The sequence below is a fragment of the Nerophis ophidion genome, linkage group LG04, assembly GCF_033978795.1.
Source record: "Nerophis ophidion isolate RoL-2023_Sa linkage group LG04, RoL_Noph_v1.0, whole genome shotgun sequence".
NCBI classification, from domain to species: Eukaryota; Metazoa; Chordata; class Actinopteri; order Syngnathiformes; family Syngnathidae; genus Nerophis; species Nerophis ophidion.
The window spans coordinates 36,826,855-36,840,347 of record NC_084614.1 but is presented as its reverse complement, the minus strand read 5'-3'; the positions used below and the strand labels follow the sequence as shown (position 1 = coordinate 36,840,347).

At 39.5% G+C, this 13,493-nt stretch overlaps 1 protein-coding gene across 2 annotated transcripts in view; it reads left to right on the top strand.

Annotated features, from left to right (window-relative positions):
- mtmr4 (myotubularin related protein 4) overlaps positions 1 to 13,493 on the top strand; it is a 66,630-nt gene that overhangs the window by 27,865 nt on the left and 25,272 nt on the right. The window contains exons 3-9 of one of the 2 annotated variants that reach the window (XM_061898008.1): positions 2,323 to 2,439; positions 5,896 to 5,925; positions 6,316 to 6,398; positions 7,911 to 8,077; positions 8,155 to 8,251; positions 9,515 to 9,628; positions 9,698 to 9,897. In XM_061898008.1, coding sequence (XP_061753992.1) covers positions 2,323 to 2,439; positions 5,896 to 5,925; positions 6,316 to 6,398; positions 7,911 to 8,077; positions 8,155 to 8,251; positions 9,515 to 9,628; positions 9,698 to 9,897 — 808 coding nt within the window. The remainder of the gene's footprint in view (positions 1 to 2,322; positions 2,440 to 5,895; positions 5,926 to 6,315; positions 6,399 to 7,910; positions 8,078 to 8,154; positions 8,252 to 9,514; positions 9,629 to 9,697; positions 9,898 to 13,493) is intronic. The other variant, XM_061898009.1, reaches the window with a different exon arrangement.

Below are 13,493 nucleotides of genomic sequence, written 5' to 3'. Positions count from 1 at the left end.
TTTAATGGTCATTAATTACGTATATGTACATATTGCACATGACTGTGAATCTGAATGATGCAAGTTTTTGCAAATTCCTAATAGTGCTAGCTGGTTTCAGCCAGCTTGCTGCCTATATTTGGCTGTGTCGGTATCTCAGTGCAGAGTTTATGTTGCAGTTCCTAGGTTAAGCTGTACCCACATGTATTCACCAAGCGCACACACATATTTAGGCAGAGAAGCAGCAACAGTGCAGTCAGTGACAGTTTAATTTGCCCTAAATTTTTTTGATCTCGATCAATGTAATTTTCTTGAAAGTAAAGTACCCCATCTCCCATTTAGACTTATAAAAAATATTTTTGAATTATCAAAATTTTAGTTCAGACACCAGCAGATTTAGATAATAGCTGTTTGATCAATTAAATTGTTTTGGGGGTCAGAAAGCTAAAGACTGGATGGCGGACTTCTCCATTCACTATTTAGTCTTATTTAGTATATTCCTAGAGAACCAGTGTTCTCCACTGTAGACATTTTATTTTGTTTTTAAGGTTCTTCTGCAAAAATGCTAGTAAAAGATTAGCTTTGACAGGACTCTAGACTTTTTAGGAATCTACAGCAAAAATATGAGTCTCTCACAAATGACTACGGACTGTATCTGAAGTAAACAAAGCTACAGCAACATCTTAATCATAAGGTGAAAACGTGTAACTGCCAAAAAGGAGAGGACCTACAGGGCTTTCTTGAGGAAAACCTCAGTTATGTAAATGCCATAATGGCATGTAATGCAAGGATCTGCAGATTTTACTGTGTTCCAAGTTCCTCTTTAACTGGAGCACTCTGTTTTCAGGTATTTGCTGCAAAAATGTTTCTTTCAAATTTTGAACTCGGGGGCCGGCGGTATTGCGTCATTCCCTGGCCAGGTGAATAGCCCTGCTGTAGATTCTAACTTGTATTCCAATGACTTGTAACTTAAATATGTCCTTAAAATAAGGCTGCACTCTTCACTCAGTCTGCGCAAGTTTCAATAGGACTTGATTTTCTGACCGTTTACAATAATCCTCATCGTCAGTCACCAGTCTTCTTGCGTGCTCATGCATCAGTGATTCCATTTCTGCATGACTCAGCGTTGCATGCTAATGTAGGATTGGTTAGACTTTACTGTATGGGATGTGACCTGGCTTGCAAGCGGTAATCTTTGCTCTCCACCCCCTGCATTGTTTCACCCATGAGTAGATTAATGTAGTAATTTTGATTAAACTCCAAACAAATAACTGATGGAAACGGCATCCTGGAAAGAATTGTGTTCCACCTCATTTGTTCTACTGTACTTAGGTGTCTCTATATATTACCTGTTTGTACAAATGTGAGAATTTCCATGTTTGCAGTTTTCTTTCACAAAACACAAAAGTTAGAATATCATCATTTGAATCCCCTCACTGATAAAGCCCACTATATGCTGACAGACTTTCTCATGTCTTCTTTTTATCCCCATTTTTGCCAATTTTTACAGTTCGCACATAAAACATCCCCTCCCCGAATAATTGTAACCCTAGTTGAAATATCAAGTGTGAGCTTTTTATCTATTTTTTGGCTTGCTGTTAAAAGTTGGATCTATTCACAAACAAATTACTACTTTACTGTTAAGTAGTACCATATCTTATAAGCTTAATTGGTTCCATGACCAAAGTCGTTATTCAAAACACTCATATCGGAAATTTACACTCGGGTTGCCTCGTTGGGTAGGCTACATGGTTGATCTTGTTTCTGGTGGTTTGTTTTTCTGATTCCGAGACCGTTGTTTGCTTTTTCTTCTTCGTCATCGTTCGTTCTCCTTTGCGTTCACTTTCACAGTTCCGGTGGTAGGAGGGCAGGATTGTGTCGATCTCTGGCAGGGGGTTCTACCTCAACCAGCGGCAGAAAGACTTGTGACTTTTAATTTTATGCTCTCAATTTAAAGCATAACAACAAACAGCTGAGCTCATATCTCAAAATGCTTAAATTAGGGTACTCGTGACACGAGTGACCACTTTAGTTGGTAGGAATTTAGCTTGACTAGAACACTAAAGTTGGAACTTTGTATTGAATATTATTTTAGGTGACAATATTCTTAAAAAAAAAAAAATAAATACAAATGACAGACATCAGGACATTATAGAAATAGAGCCTCAATATTCTTTTATTTTAAATGTAAGGGAGAAAAAGTCATAATTCATAATGTTACATCAAAAACGAAAGCCACAGCTTTGACTTGACTTTAGTAGATGTGGTACACCGTTGACAAGTGTTTGAATCTGCTTTTTTGGTACTCCTTGTATTTCTGCAATCTGTGTTTTGTCTTTACAGATACCCTTCCCAGTTCTACAGGGGGAAGGGGTGGAATATCTTGGCCATGCAGTTGAGGCTGTCATTGCTATTTCTAACTACAGACTCCACATCAAGTTCAAGGACTCTGTCATCAATGTAAGTACATCTGGAAAAACTAAAACTCATATCTCAGTTCAGAATTCACAATTTTGAAATACAGTAAGTATAATTATTGCACCAATCCCAATGTGATGGCTTGAGAGTTTCTACTAGGGGTATGTAAACCACAGGAGTTAGTCATCTTTGCATTTGGCAAGATAGGTTTAATGTTGCCCTCCCTATTCACAGATAACGTACTGTGCATAGGGCCCTGCAATCCATGTCTGTGCCTGTTGTGCTTGAATAAGCACATCCATCCATTTTCTACCGCTTATTCCCTTTTGGGGGCGCTGGCGCCTATCTCAGCTGCACTCGGGCGGAAGGCGGGGTACACCCTGGACAAGTCGCCACCTCATCGCAGGGTGAATAGGCACATGTAAAATGTAAATTAATGATTGACAGGGAACTTCATGTAAATGTAATACCAGTCGTGTCCTGCTGCGTCACTGATAAGGATATAATGGCAACCTTCCATAGACATTCCCATTGTTCACCGTAACGCGCATAATTAATACTGGGCTGGTAAACTGTTTTACTGGGAGCAAATCCCGACCGGAGATGAGTCAGGAAGATATGAAATGTAATGTTTTAATTACCCTATCTTCCGGACTGCAGAGCGCACCAGTATATAAACCGCAGTTACTACATTTTAGAAGAAAAAAATATTTTTCCATAAATTTACCTCGCTGAACTACAAGCCGCAGATACAAACGTTGTGAAATTAGTTACTTACACAGAACGATTTTGTAAATGTTTATTTACATACCTTAATTGTTTCCAAACGGTTTCTGTAACATAGCAGGAAAACGGCTGATCAAACAAAACCGAAGTCATTGCCATGGGTGCACTAGCTGCGGACGCTAGCTCTCCATTTAGCTAAAAACCTTAACTCCTAGGTGACGTTTTGCTGAATTTACTGAGGAATTTGTGAAACAAACAATAAAAAAAGAATGACATTGTAAGTTAATACTAACTCAGACACCTGTAAACATGTTTGCGTATTAGCTATTGCTAACGACGTTGGCTTCAATACATTATAGCACGTACAAATATGCATGAAACCACTCCGACAGACATCACACGTGGGATGGTTCAGTAAGTAGGGATTGTTTGTTATATTGTAAAACGTTACTTTGGATTGAAGAATGAAGAATCCACACGAGTAGAAAAGCTATGGACAATTAGAAGCAAAACGGCACTTGTACATCCAGTTCAAAGCTTTTAACAGCAGAAAACGCTGAAGACATTCCCCAAAAAGATTGCGCCGTAGCACAAACAGTAACACACCATTTTAATGTTTTTGCATGTTTTTCAATGTTTCATGGAAATTATTTGCATTATGACTATAAGCCAGGGGTCTGCAACCTTTACCACTCAAAGGGCCATTTTGACCCGTTTCACAAAATAATGGGAGCCACAAGACTCTTGAAATTTATAATGAAATAAAACTATATACAGAGGTTATTTTTTTTTTTTTGCTTTGTGCTATGTATAAACCAAGGGTCTTAGACACGCGGGCCGCAATTAAATATGAATATTTGATGTTAGTGCAGCCAGTGAGTTTTATATGAATGCCCCTTATTAGCATCACGCATACAATTCCTCCCTATTTTGACCGGGAGACTCGCGGGTTACAGAGTGACTATTCCCTCGGACGTCTGCTGAGTAAAACCCAAACAACAAAAAAAAGGGTGTGCTATGATTGCACTGTCTTTAGAGGCCTCCACAACTTGCACAAACAGCTTACCAGTCAGGTCACGTGTTGTATGTGGCTTCAGCAGACGCACACATGCGACTGCAAGGCATTCTTGTTCAACAGCCATACAGGTCACACTGAGGGTGCCAGTTTAAACAGCTTTAACACTGTTACAAATATGCGCCACACTGTGAACCCACACCAATAAAGAATGACAAATACATTTCGGGAAAACATCCGCACTGTAACACAACATAACAAATACCCAGAATCCCATGCAACCCTGACTCTTCCAGGCTACATTATACACCCTGCTAGCACCAAATCTCCATCCCCCTCTCCCCCTCCTATGTCGGTTGAGGTGGGCGGGGTGGTTGGGGTTTGGTGCTAGCGGGGTATATAATGTAGCCTGGGAGAGACAGGGTTGCATGGGATTATGGGTATTTGTTATGTTGTGTTTATGTTACAGTGCGGATGTTTTCCCGAAATGTATGTGTCATTCTTGTTTGGTGTGGGTTCACAGTGTGGCGCATATTTGTAACCGTGTTAAAGTTGTTGAAACTGGCACCCTCCGTGTGACCTGTATAGCTGTTGAACAAAAAATGCTTTGCAATCGATTGCTTGAGGATTGTAATTGAGGTTTCACACAATACGTGACCGGCCGGCACGCACATAGTGTAGTGTAACAGCGGGCACAACCACATGTATTAGATGTTATGGGTAATGCCATCACGGCCCGCCCCCAATGTCGTTGTCCGAGTGAAAATCGCAGTATGCAAACCTCAGACAATTTTAGGGAAAGGCACTGAGTTCAGAAATCTCCCGGTAGATTCGGGAAGGTCGGCAAGTTTACAGCTGAGCCACACCAGAGTGATCAAAGAGCCGCATGCGGCTCCGGGGCAGCGGGTTGCCGACCCCTGCTGTAAGCAAAGAAAAAACATTGAATAAATCCAGTCAATCTTTTGCTGCACCGTTTTATAAACCATTGGGTCCAAAGCATAAGAAAAAAGTAGCGGCATATAGCCTGTAATTTGCAGTATGGTAAATTTGGATTTTGCACTAAATAAATCATTGAATTTATTTACCATTAATTATCTAATACAAATCAAATTAAATAAAAGTTGATTAAAAAAACTATACAAATAATTTCACATGAATATAGTTAATTCATTCAAAAAGGTTGTCATGAGATTGAAGGGTTTCAGAATAAAATGCTGCTTAGAGTGCACCAGTTTAGACAGGGGCAACACCCCCCTCTTATGCCACATCTTAATTTACAAACAATACATACTGTAGATACCAATTGGCTGTAGTCACTAGGAGTGGATCTCAAATCCCCTGACATCTTCATGAGAAATTGCATTCTAGAAAAAGATGCGAGGACTAAAGTAATTGGTGTCTATCATACTGCCTTTCTACCATGACCCCTGCAGCAAAGATGATCCCTTCAATGCCAGCAAGCCACAACCTCTACCCCACACTCCCTTTTAGGTTATCTTCATACTTCCAAGCTGTTTTCTCGCCCTTTGCTCCTTTCTGTTTGTCTTTCCCTCCATGATTTCAATTTGGCAATGTCATGTGGTCACGCTCAGTGCACTGCATAGGCCACTTTGTCCACTTTCAAGTTTTCTTTCCTTCTTATAACTTGTCAGTCTGTTTTTTTTACCACCTGATTTTTGGGGATTTAATTGTTTTTCCATTTCCTCCTGTCTTGTGTCCTCCCTCTGTGTGTGCTCCATGTTGTCACTGTGTTTTAGACCCACCCAGATGTGGACAATGAAATATCTGTGAGTACCTTGTTAAAAACACCCCTTTTTGCAGAAGAGAAAGTGTTCTCATCTGCACAGTTGAACTTCAGGGAAAGATTACTGCTTATTCCATGTATTATGTATTTAAAAAATAACACTGGAATATGACGTAGTTTAATGGAACCGGTTCTGTAATTGTGTTGAATTCAGTAACATTTTTGAGACATAAATAACAATTTTCAATTAAAAGAACACACATTCAAAAGACAGTCAGCTATGGTTGTATGACATAAATCTTGAAAGAAGGATTGAGCAGCCTAACTTGGTCAGTCTATTCTAGACCAGTGAGTGGTAACACTAGCACATGTGCTATCTTCTCTTTCAGCAAGCCACCAGTCTCATCACACATGTTCTTGTCCCCCCCTACAGGTTCCTCTTAGGCTGATAGAGAGCGTGGAGAGCAGGGATATGTTTCAGCTGTATATCATCTGCAAAGACTCCAAAATTGTCAGGTAATGAAGATAATTGTGATTAGAGAATATAGAATGGTATTGATTTTTTTTAATGCTTTAATTATCAATGATAAATTAGGTGCATGATGATTATCGGGTCGATATCATGCATTATGATGTTACACCAGTAATCCAATAACATTAAAAATAACCCTTAATAACCTATAAAATGTTTTTAAAAACCCTCTCATGAGGCGAGATACCCATACTGGGCTGGAGGTGGGTTAGGGTTAACAAATCAAGCAATTCTACCTCATACCATGCTCCAAACCTCACCTAAGATCACCGGACCCCTCAATCATAAACAAACATGGCTACTTTTCACATTCTAAACAAACCAATTACCTTGCAAACATTGTGGTAAAAGAAAAAAGCAACACCTTGCTTTGACACCGCAAACTCACAAGCCGCCACCTAGTACCCACACCAAAAAAAGAAAAAGCTATCGGTGCCTTATTCTGGCTCTTACTTACTCTGGTTATTAACGTAGGACCCTGACAGAAGCAGAGAGTCTGAGCCTCTTTTTAACTTTTTTGCTGACCTTAACATGCCAACAGCAGCCCTCCATAACAATGTTAGCACAGCAGCTATAGCCTAACAGCCCAGACTAATTCAACTGGTGGCCCGCGGGCCACATCTGGCTCTCCTAAATCTGCCATTTGGCCCACCGAACATCATCCAAATAGGCTTTATGAAACCATTAAAACTAAGGTTGCTCATGTATGCAATACTCTCGCCACACCACAAAGGGGAACAGCGATGCATATGTGTCACAATATAAAAACCCATGAAAAAATTCAAAATAAATTGCCCAAACGACTGGACAACAGTCGTTGCAAGGGCACTCTTGCAAGTGCTTGAGTTATTGTTTCCTGTCGGACCTTTCCAGCAACGAACACAAGCCGCAACAATGGTAGAAATCCACAGGTGTAAGCTTTATCACAAAACTTGGTCAAACCTTTTGTAAGTAGATATTGTGCATGAAGATATTTAATTTGTATTGAAATTGTTGACTTTGTGATGCATTTTGTATTTGGGGTTGGGTTTTTTTGTCTGAAGGTAACCCTGGCTCGTTTAATACATGTAGCACTAAATTTGACCAATAGAGTGCAAACACGTTACAATTTAGGTTTAGTTGTAAGGGACAAGGTAGAAAATGTATGGATGTGTAGTCATAATGTTTAATATGGATGATTAATTTCTTTGGATAAACATCTGTAGTTTGTGTGCATGTATTAACACAAAACTTTCAATTGTTTTTGTACAAAATACACAATGGACTTCATGTAAAATACACAATTGACTTTTGTAATGTTTATTTTATGTTTAGATTTTATTCTTACAAACTTAAATGAAGGACGAAGTGTAGAGGAAATAAAACTAAGGAAGGAAATTAATTCAGAAGAAGAAACATCAATCCCCAACAAAACTTTGAGAACTTCTTTCCTAATGCTTTTAAATTACACTGGAAATGAGTAGTGAGGGCGACATGTACGTATTTCCTCCCCATAGATGCCACTTTACAACCTTCAAGCTGTGTCAGGAGTGGATGAAACGTCTCACGAGGGCCTTGGCTCATCCATCCCGCCTTGAGGACCTCTTCGCCCTGGCCTATCACGCGTGGTGTCTGGGAGGCAGTGCTGATGACGAAGACCAGCATGTTCATCTTTGTCGTCCAGGTCTATAAAAACAAGTCTAATTTGGGAATTATGTTCTTCAACGTGTTAACGTGTTCCCTCATCCAATTTGTCTGCAGGTGATCACGTGCGGCAGAGAATGGAGGTGGAGGTCAAAAGGATGGGATTTGACACGCAGAACATCTGGAGAGTGTCAGACATAAATAGCAACTATAAGTATGTCACAGATATTGTATCGTTAAATAGCATGACATGTTTTGTACAGCATTAAGATGACACTGAGTGGTTTGTTTTCAGTATCTGTATTCAGTGGCCCTCTTTACACTGTACACAAAATCAGATTCCTTTTTTTGCTCTCTAGTGACACAGATCGGATTATTTTTGATAGTCTAAACGCTCTCAAATCTAATCTTTTCGCATCAGATTCAGGCCGCATCAGAAGGTAGTCCCAATTTGATTGGAATATGATCTTTTCCAGTGTGACTTCAGTCTCAACGTAATGAGACCTGAATGCAACTTTTACGTCATCTTTGGGGGGCTTTATCACTCGTGTGCACCGGGAAAGATGCAGTCGCCAGCAGAAGTGGATATATCATCGGGTTTTGCTGAGCAAAGTCTATTTAAGATGACCGAGTTTTCGTTGCATCGCTAGTCAATAGTGCGCAAATTATAGGCTATTTGTAATATATGAATATATATTTTGACTCTGAAGAAATAGCGATTGTTGGACTGGAATTGACGCTAACATTTGCTTACATGTGAGTTTAAAAAGTCCTTGAAAGATTAGAACCCTCCTAAATATATACATTCACTCATACATTATTTTACATAAATTTATTTTCATGTAAAAAAAACAACCTTTTATGGTGCGGCGACTTATTTTATTTTTTAGTAGTATTGACTTCCTCTCTGGTCAACTTTTTGTTTTCACTTCATTTCAATGTACATGCAAGTGACGTTGAGGCCACATTGGGGCTACATGCATGTTTACACTGAAGTCCTATAAAAAGCACATTTTACTTGCAGAGTAAACAGTCAACTGGAAAAAAATTTGATTCAAAAAAACTTTGGCCTGCAGTCACTGTGTATGTCCAAATTCACGGTGTTTTCATTGTTTAACGATGTGTATGTGTGTGAAAATCAGTACATAAAATAGCCGTGTTTACTTGCATTCATGCTCACAAGATCACAGCCTGTGAGGTAGAAGCACAGACAAATTGCTAATTAACCAAAATGCAGCCTGCTGATCCAAAGGACTCATTAGCACAGTCTTTTATTTCCTCACACAGACACATGCTCTTCTCTCCTTAAACTTTGTAAGTAAAATTAAATATGTCAGACTTATATAGGCAAGCACCACATTTATAACCAATATTTGCTTATTTTTACATTTTTAGCACACTTTTTTTAAATCATTAGTGACACTGAAAAGCTCTGTTTGTATGATGTCACATTAATAACTGAATTTTGTATTGTTAGGCTGTGCTCCAGTTACCCCCAGAAGCTTCTTGTTCCAATATGGATAACTGACAAAGAGCTGGACAGTGTGGCCTCCTTTCGATCTTGGAAGAGGATTCCTGTTGTGGTCTATAGGTCTGTGCATTTTGTGCAACTGTAAAATCAAATGTAGGTTTTTTATCTCACCCTGCTTTTTATTTCTAGGCACCAGAAGAATGGTGCTGTGATTGCTCGCTGCAGCCAGCCTGAGATCAGCTGGTGGGGCTGGAGGAACACAGATGATGAGTACTTGGTGACATCTATTGCTAAAGCTTGTCAAATGGACACCGGAAGCAAGGGTTCCTGTGAAGCACTAACCTGCCAACAACGCGAGGAAGCTCCTGACTCATCAGACAGTGATTTTGGTAAAGTATTTTAATATTTACTGTACAGGGTATCCGCAAGGTCTTAAAGTCTAAAAAAAAAAAAAAAATTCTTAAAGCCAATTTGAATTTAAGGTCTTAAAATGTGTAAAATTCTCCTAAAATCTCATAAAAGGTCTTAATCTATTGATGTTACTTTTATTTAAAATATGCATAAACTTGAGTCTCGCTTTGAAATGTTTAGATTTTTCAGGACTCGATAACGTAATTACACAGCGGAACTAACTGTGCTGCCCGGTCAGAATTTATCGAACACCACCAGCTTTTGCTGTGCACGCAGCTGTGTTGACAAATTAGTTAACATAGCAGCGGAGAAAACCTAACGAAAGCCCAAACAAAACCAAATGACTTGCATAAGATCGTAAACCGCGGAAGGCCCCGGTTCAGATGGGGGGGGGGATTACATCTCCTCTCTGGCCTGGGAACGCTTCGGGGTCCCCAAGAAGGAAGTTGCTAATGTTGCTCTGGAGAGGGAAGTCTGGGGGTCTCTACTGGAGCTGTTGTCCCCGCGACCCGATTCCGCATAAGCGGTTGAAGATGGATGGATGGAGTTAGGTAAATAAAAGTTCAACAATTTGTGTCTCCTGAACGATAAAATAATAGCATGGTTGAAGCTGGTGGATGGAAACGTATAAAGCAGAGATCCTATTGAATCGGAGGCCGCATTGGGTTAAAAAAGTGTGTGGCGCAATAATTGATTCAAAGAGCGTGTACTTGCTGCGGCGCGAGCGCGTTGTCACGTTATAGATGGGAACATTTTTAGACAATATGATTTGCCTGAGCGGCTAGGAGACACCAAGAATAACAGGTGGTAGAAAATGGATTAGAAAAGAACAACTATTAAAAATAATAATGGGAGAAAAAAAAAATTGTGTGAAGTGTTTAGTAGCCAGATGTGCAGCCATCAAGGAGGGAAGCTTTTGTAAACATGGCGGTGAAAGTGAATGGAATGATAATGTAAAATTCAAAATCCGGGATAAGGACATGTCAAAAGATGCTGAAACGCTACCAACACTTGCACAACTTTACAAAGATTAACGTAACAACCCCTCTTCCCCCCCAATGGAGTGTTTTTTCGGTTAAGTGGCACGCAGCCCTTTGAGACACTAGTGATTTAGGGCTATATAAGTAAACATTGATTGATTGATTGATTACATACAATAAGCATATGCTAATTTCTCTGCGGTAGTAGTGTACTCTTCAGTAAAACTATACAAAAATAACTAATTCTCTTATTTGTTCTAATGATCTCAGTTCAGCTTCTCATGCCTAGTATTTTCCTCAAGTTTATACTGCAACTGACATTGGCTGTTGCGATGTTTGCTAATATTTTTTTCATTTAGTTTAAACTACAGAAGCTCGTGGTGTATACAGTTTAACCATTGTGTGTTCCAATGTGAAAGAGCAGTGAACAAATTCATGTACTTAAAATTCATTCTGGACCTCTGATTTTACGTTGTATTTTTTTTGTCTGTATTGATGTGAAATAATTTTTTAATTATTTTAAAGATGGTCTTAAATTTGACATTTTGAAACATGCAGAGACCCTGTAAAAAGTAAGTCCAACTATTTCAGTTTAAGGCCTTAAAATATCTAAAGTTCTCCTAAAATCTAAAAAAAGGCCTTAATTATGATTTTGAAAGGATATAAAATATACTAACATTACTCTTATTTAAAACATGCATAAACTTCAGTCTTGCTATCTGCTTCAGTCCTCAAATATTTAAATTTTTGAGGACACTATAACGTAACTACAAATGAAACTCAAAAGAGGGTATCAGTGCTTCCCATTGAAAATTTACCGCATACTAACAGCTACAGTTTTCTGTGCGCGCAAAGAGCTGTGGTGTGCTTAGCATAGCAACGGAGAAAACTTAACAAAAGCCCACAGAAAGCCAAATCACTTACATTACAAACTATTTGTGGCTCCAGAACAATCATTTGGGTTCAACAGGGTTGAAGCTCTGGATGGAAACATGTAAAGTGTTTTAATGTGGTGTCATCAAGGAGGGAACCGTTTGTAAGTGAATTAAATGATAATGTAAAAGTCCAAAATCTGGGAAAAGTCAATCAATGTTTATTTATATAGCCCCAAATCACAGGTGTCTGAAAAGGGCTGCACAAACCACAACATCTTCAGTAGAGCCAACATAAGGACAGGGAAAAACTCACACCCAATGGGACGTCTGTCCCCCCCTCCAGGGGACCGAAAACAATGGATGTCCAGCGGGTCTAACATGATATTGTGGAAGTCCAATCCATAGTGGATCTAACAGTGAGAGTCCAGTTCAAAGTGGACCTAATATAGTATTGAGAGTTCCGTCCATAGTGGAGCCAGCAGGAAACCATCCCAAGCGGAGGCGGATCAGCAGTGCCGAGATGTCCCCAACCGATACACAGGCGAGCGGTCCATCCTGGGTCCCGACTCTGGACAGCCAGTATTTCATCCATGGTCCCCTGGACCTGTCTCCCTCCCGCCCAACCCATCCACAAGGGAGAGGGGTGCAGAGGAGAAAAGAAAAGAAACTGCAGAACAACTGGTCTAAAAAGGGGGTGTATTTAAAGGCTAGAGTATACAAATGAGTTTTAAGATGAGACTTAAATGCTTCTACTGAGGTAGCATCTGAAACTGTTACCGAGAGGGCATTCCAGAGTACTGGAGCCCGAATGGAAAACACTGTATAGCCCGCAGACTTTTTTTGGGCTCTGGGAATCACTGATAAGCAGGAGTCCTTTAAACGCATATTTTTTGCCGGGACATTTGGTACAATCGGCAAGATAGGCTGGAGCTAGACCGTGTAGTATTTTATACGTAAGTAGTAAAACCTTAGTCATTTCTTAAGTCCGCAGGAAGCCAGTGCAGGTGAGCCAGTATAGGTGTAATATGATCAAACTTTCTTGTTCTTGTCAAAAGTATAGCAGCCGCATTTTGTACCAACTGTAATCTTTTAATGCTATACATGGGGAGACCCGAAAATAATACGTCACAGTAATCAAGACAAGACGTAACAAACGCATGGATAATGATGTACTCACACCAGTAAAACTTTTCTTATATTTCTATTAGTTATTGAAATAATTTCACATCACCTTTTCATCCCTAATTTTTTCTCCAAGCATTGCAGCAGCTGACATTAAAAGCTATACAGTTTGTGTTTAGTCTTTACACTCAGTTAATGAGTGTACAGACTAAGGGTGAGCGAAGCAAGGAAGATTTGGGAATGTCATGCTTAATGAAAAACGACTTGTTTATTAGCAATATATTTTCAAAAAAGTTACAAACAGGTACAAATGTATTCACGCATACCAGATGAGCTGAGCACATTATTCACATCCAAATTCTGTTCTGGGCTTGCAAGCCATAACTGCCTTCTTTCTTTTTAGACAATCGCTCTGTCTGCACTCTTGTTTTTCACAACTTTGTGCAGATACAGTAGTAGTACTGTAGACGTTTTTATCTGTTTGCTCAATTCTGACAGCAGCAAAAGTTAACCATTTAACTTTAGCAGAGATGTTAGTGTCTTTCAAAGGCAATATATAGTTGTGCTGTCTATACCAACGCTGATGTTTTGGTTGTT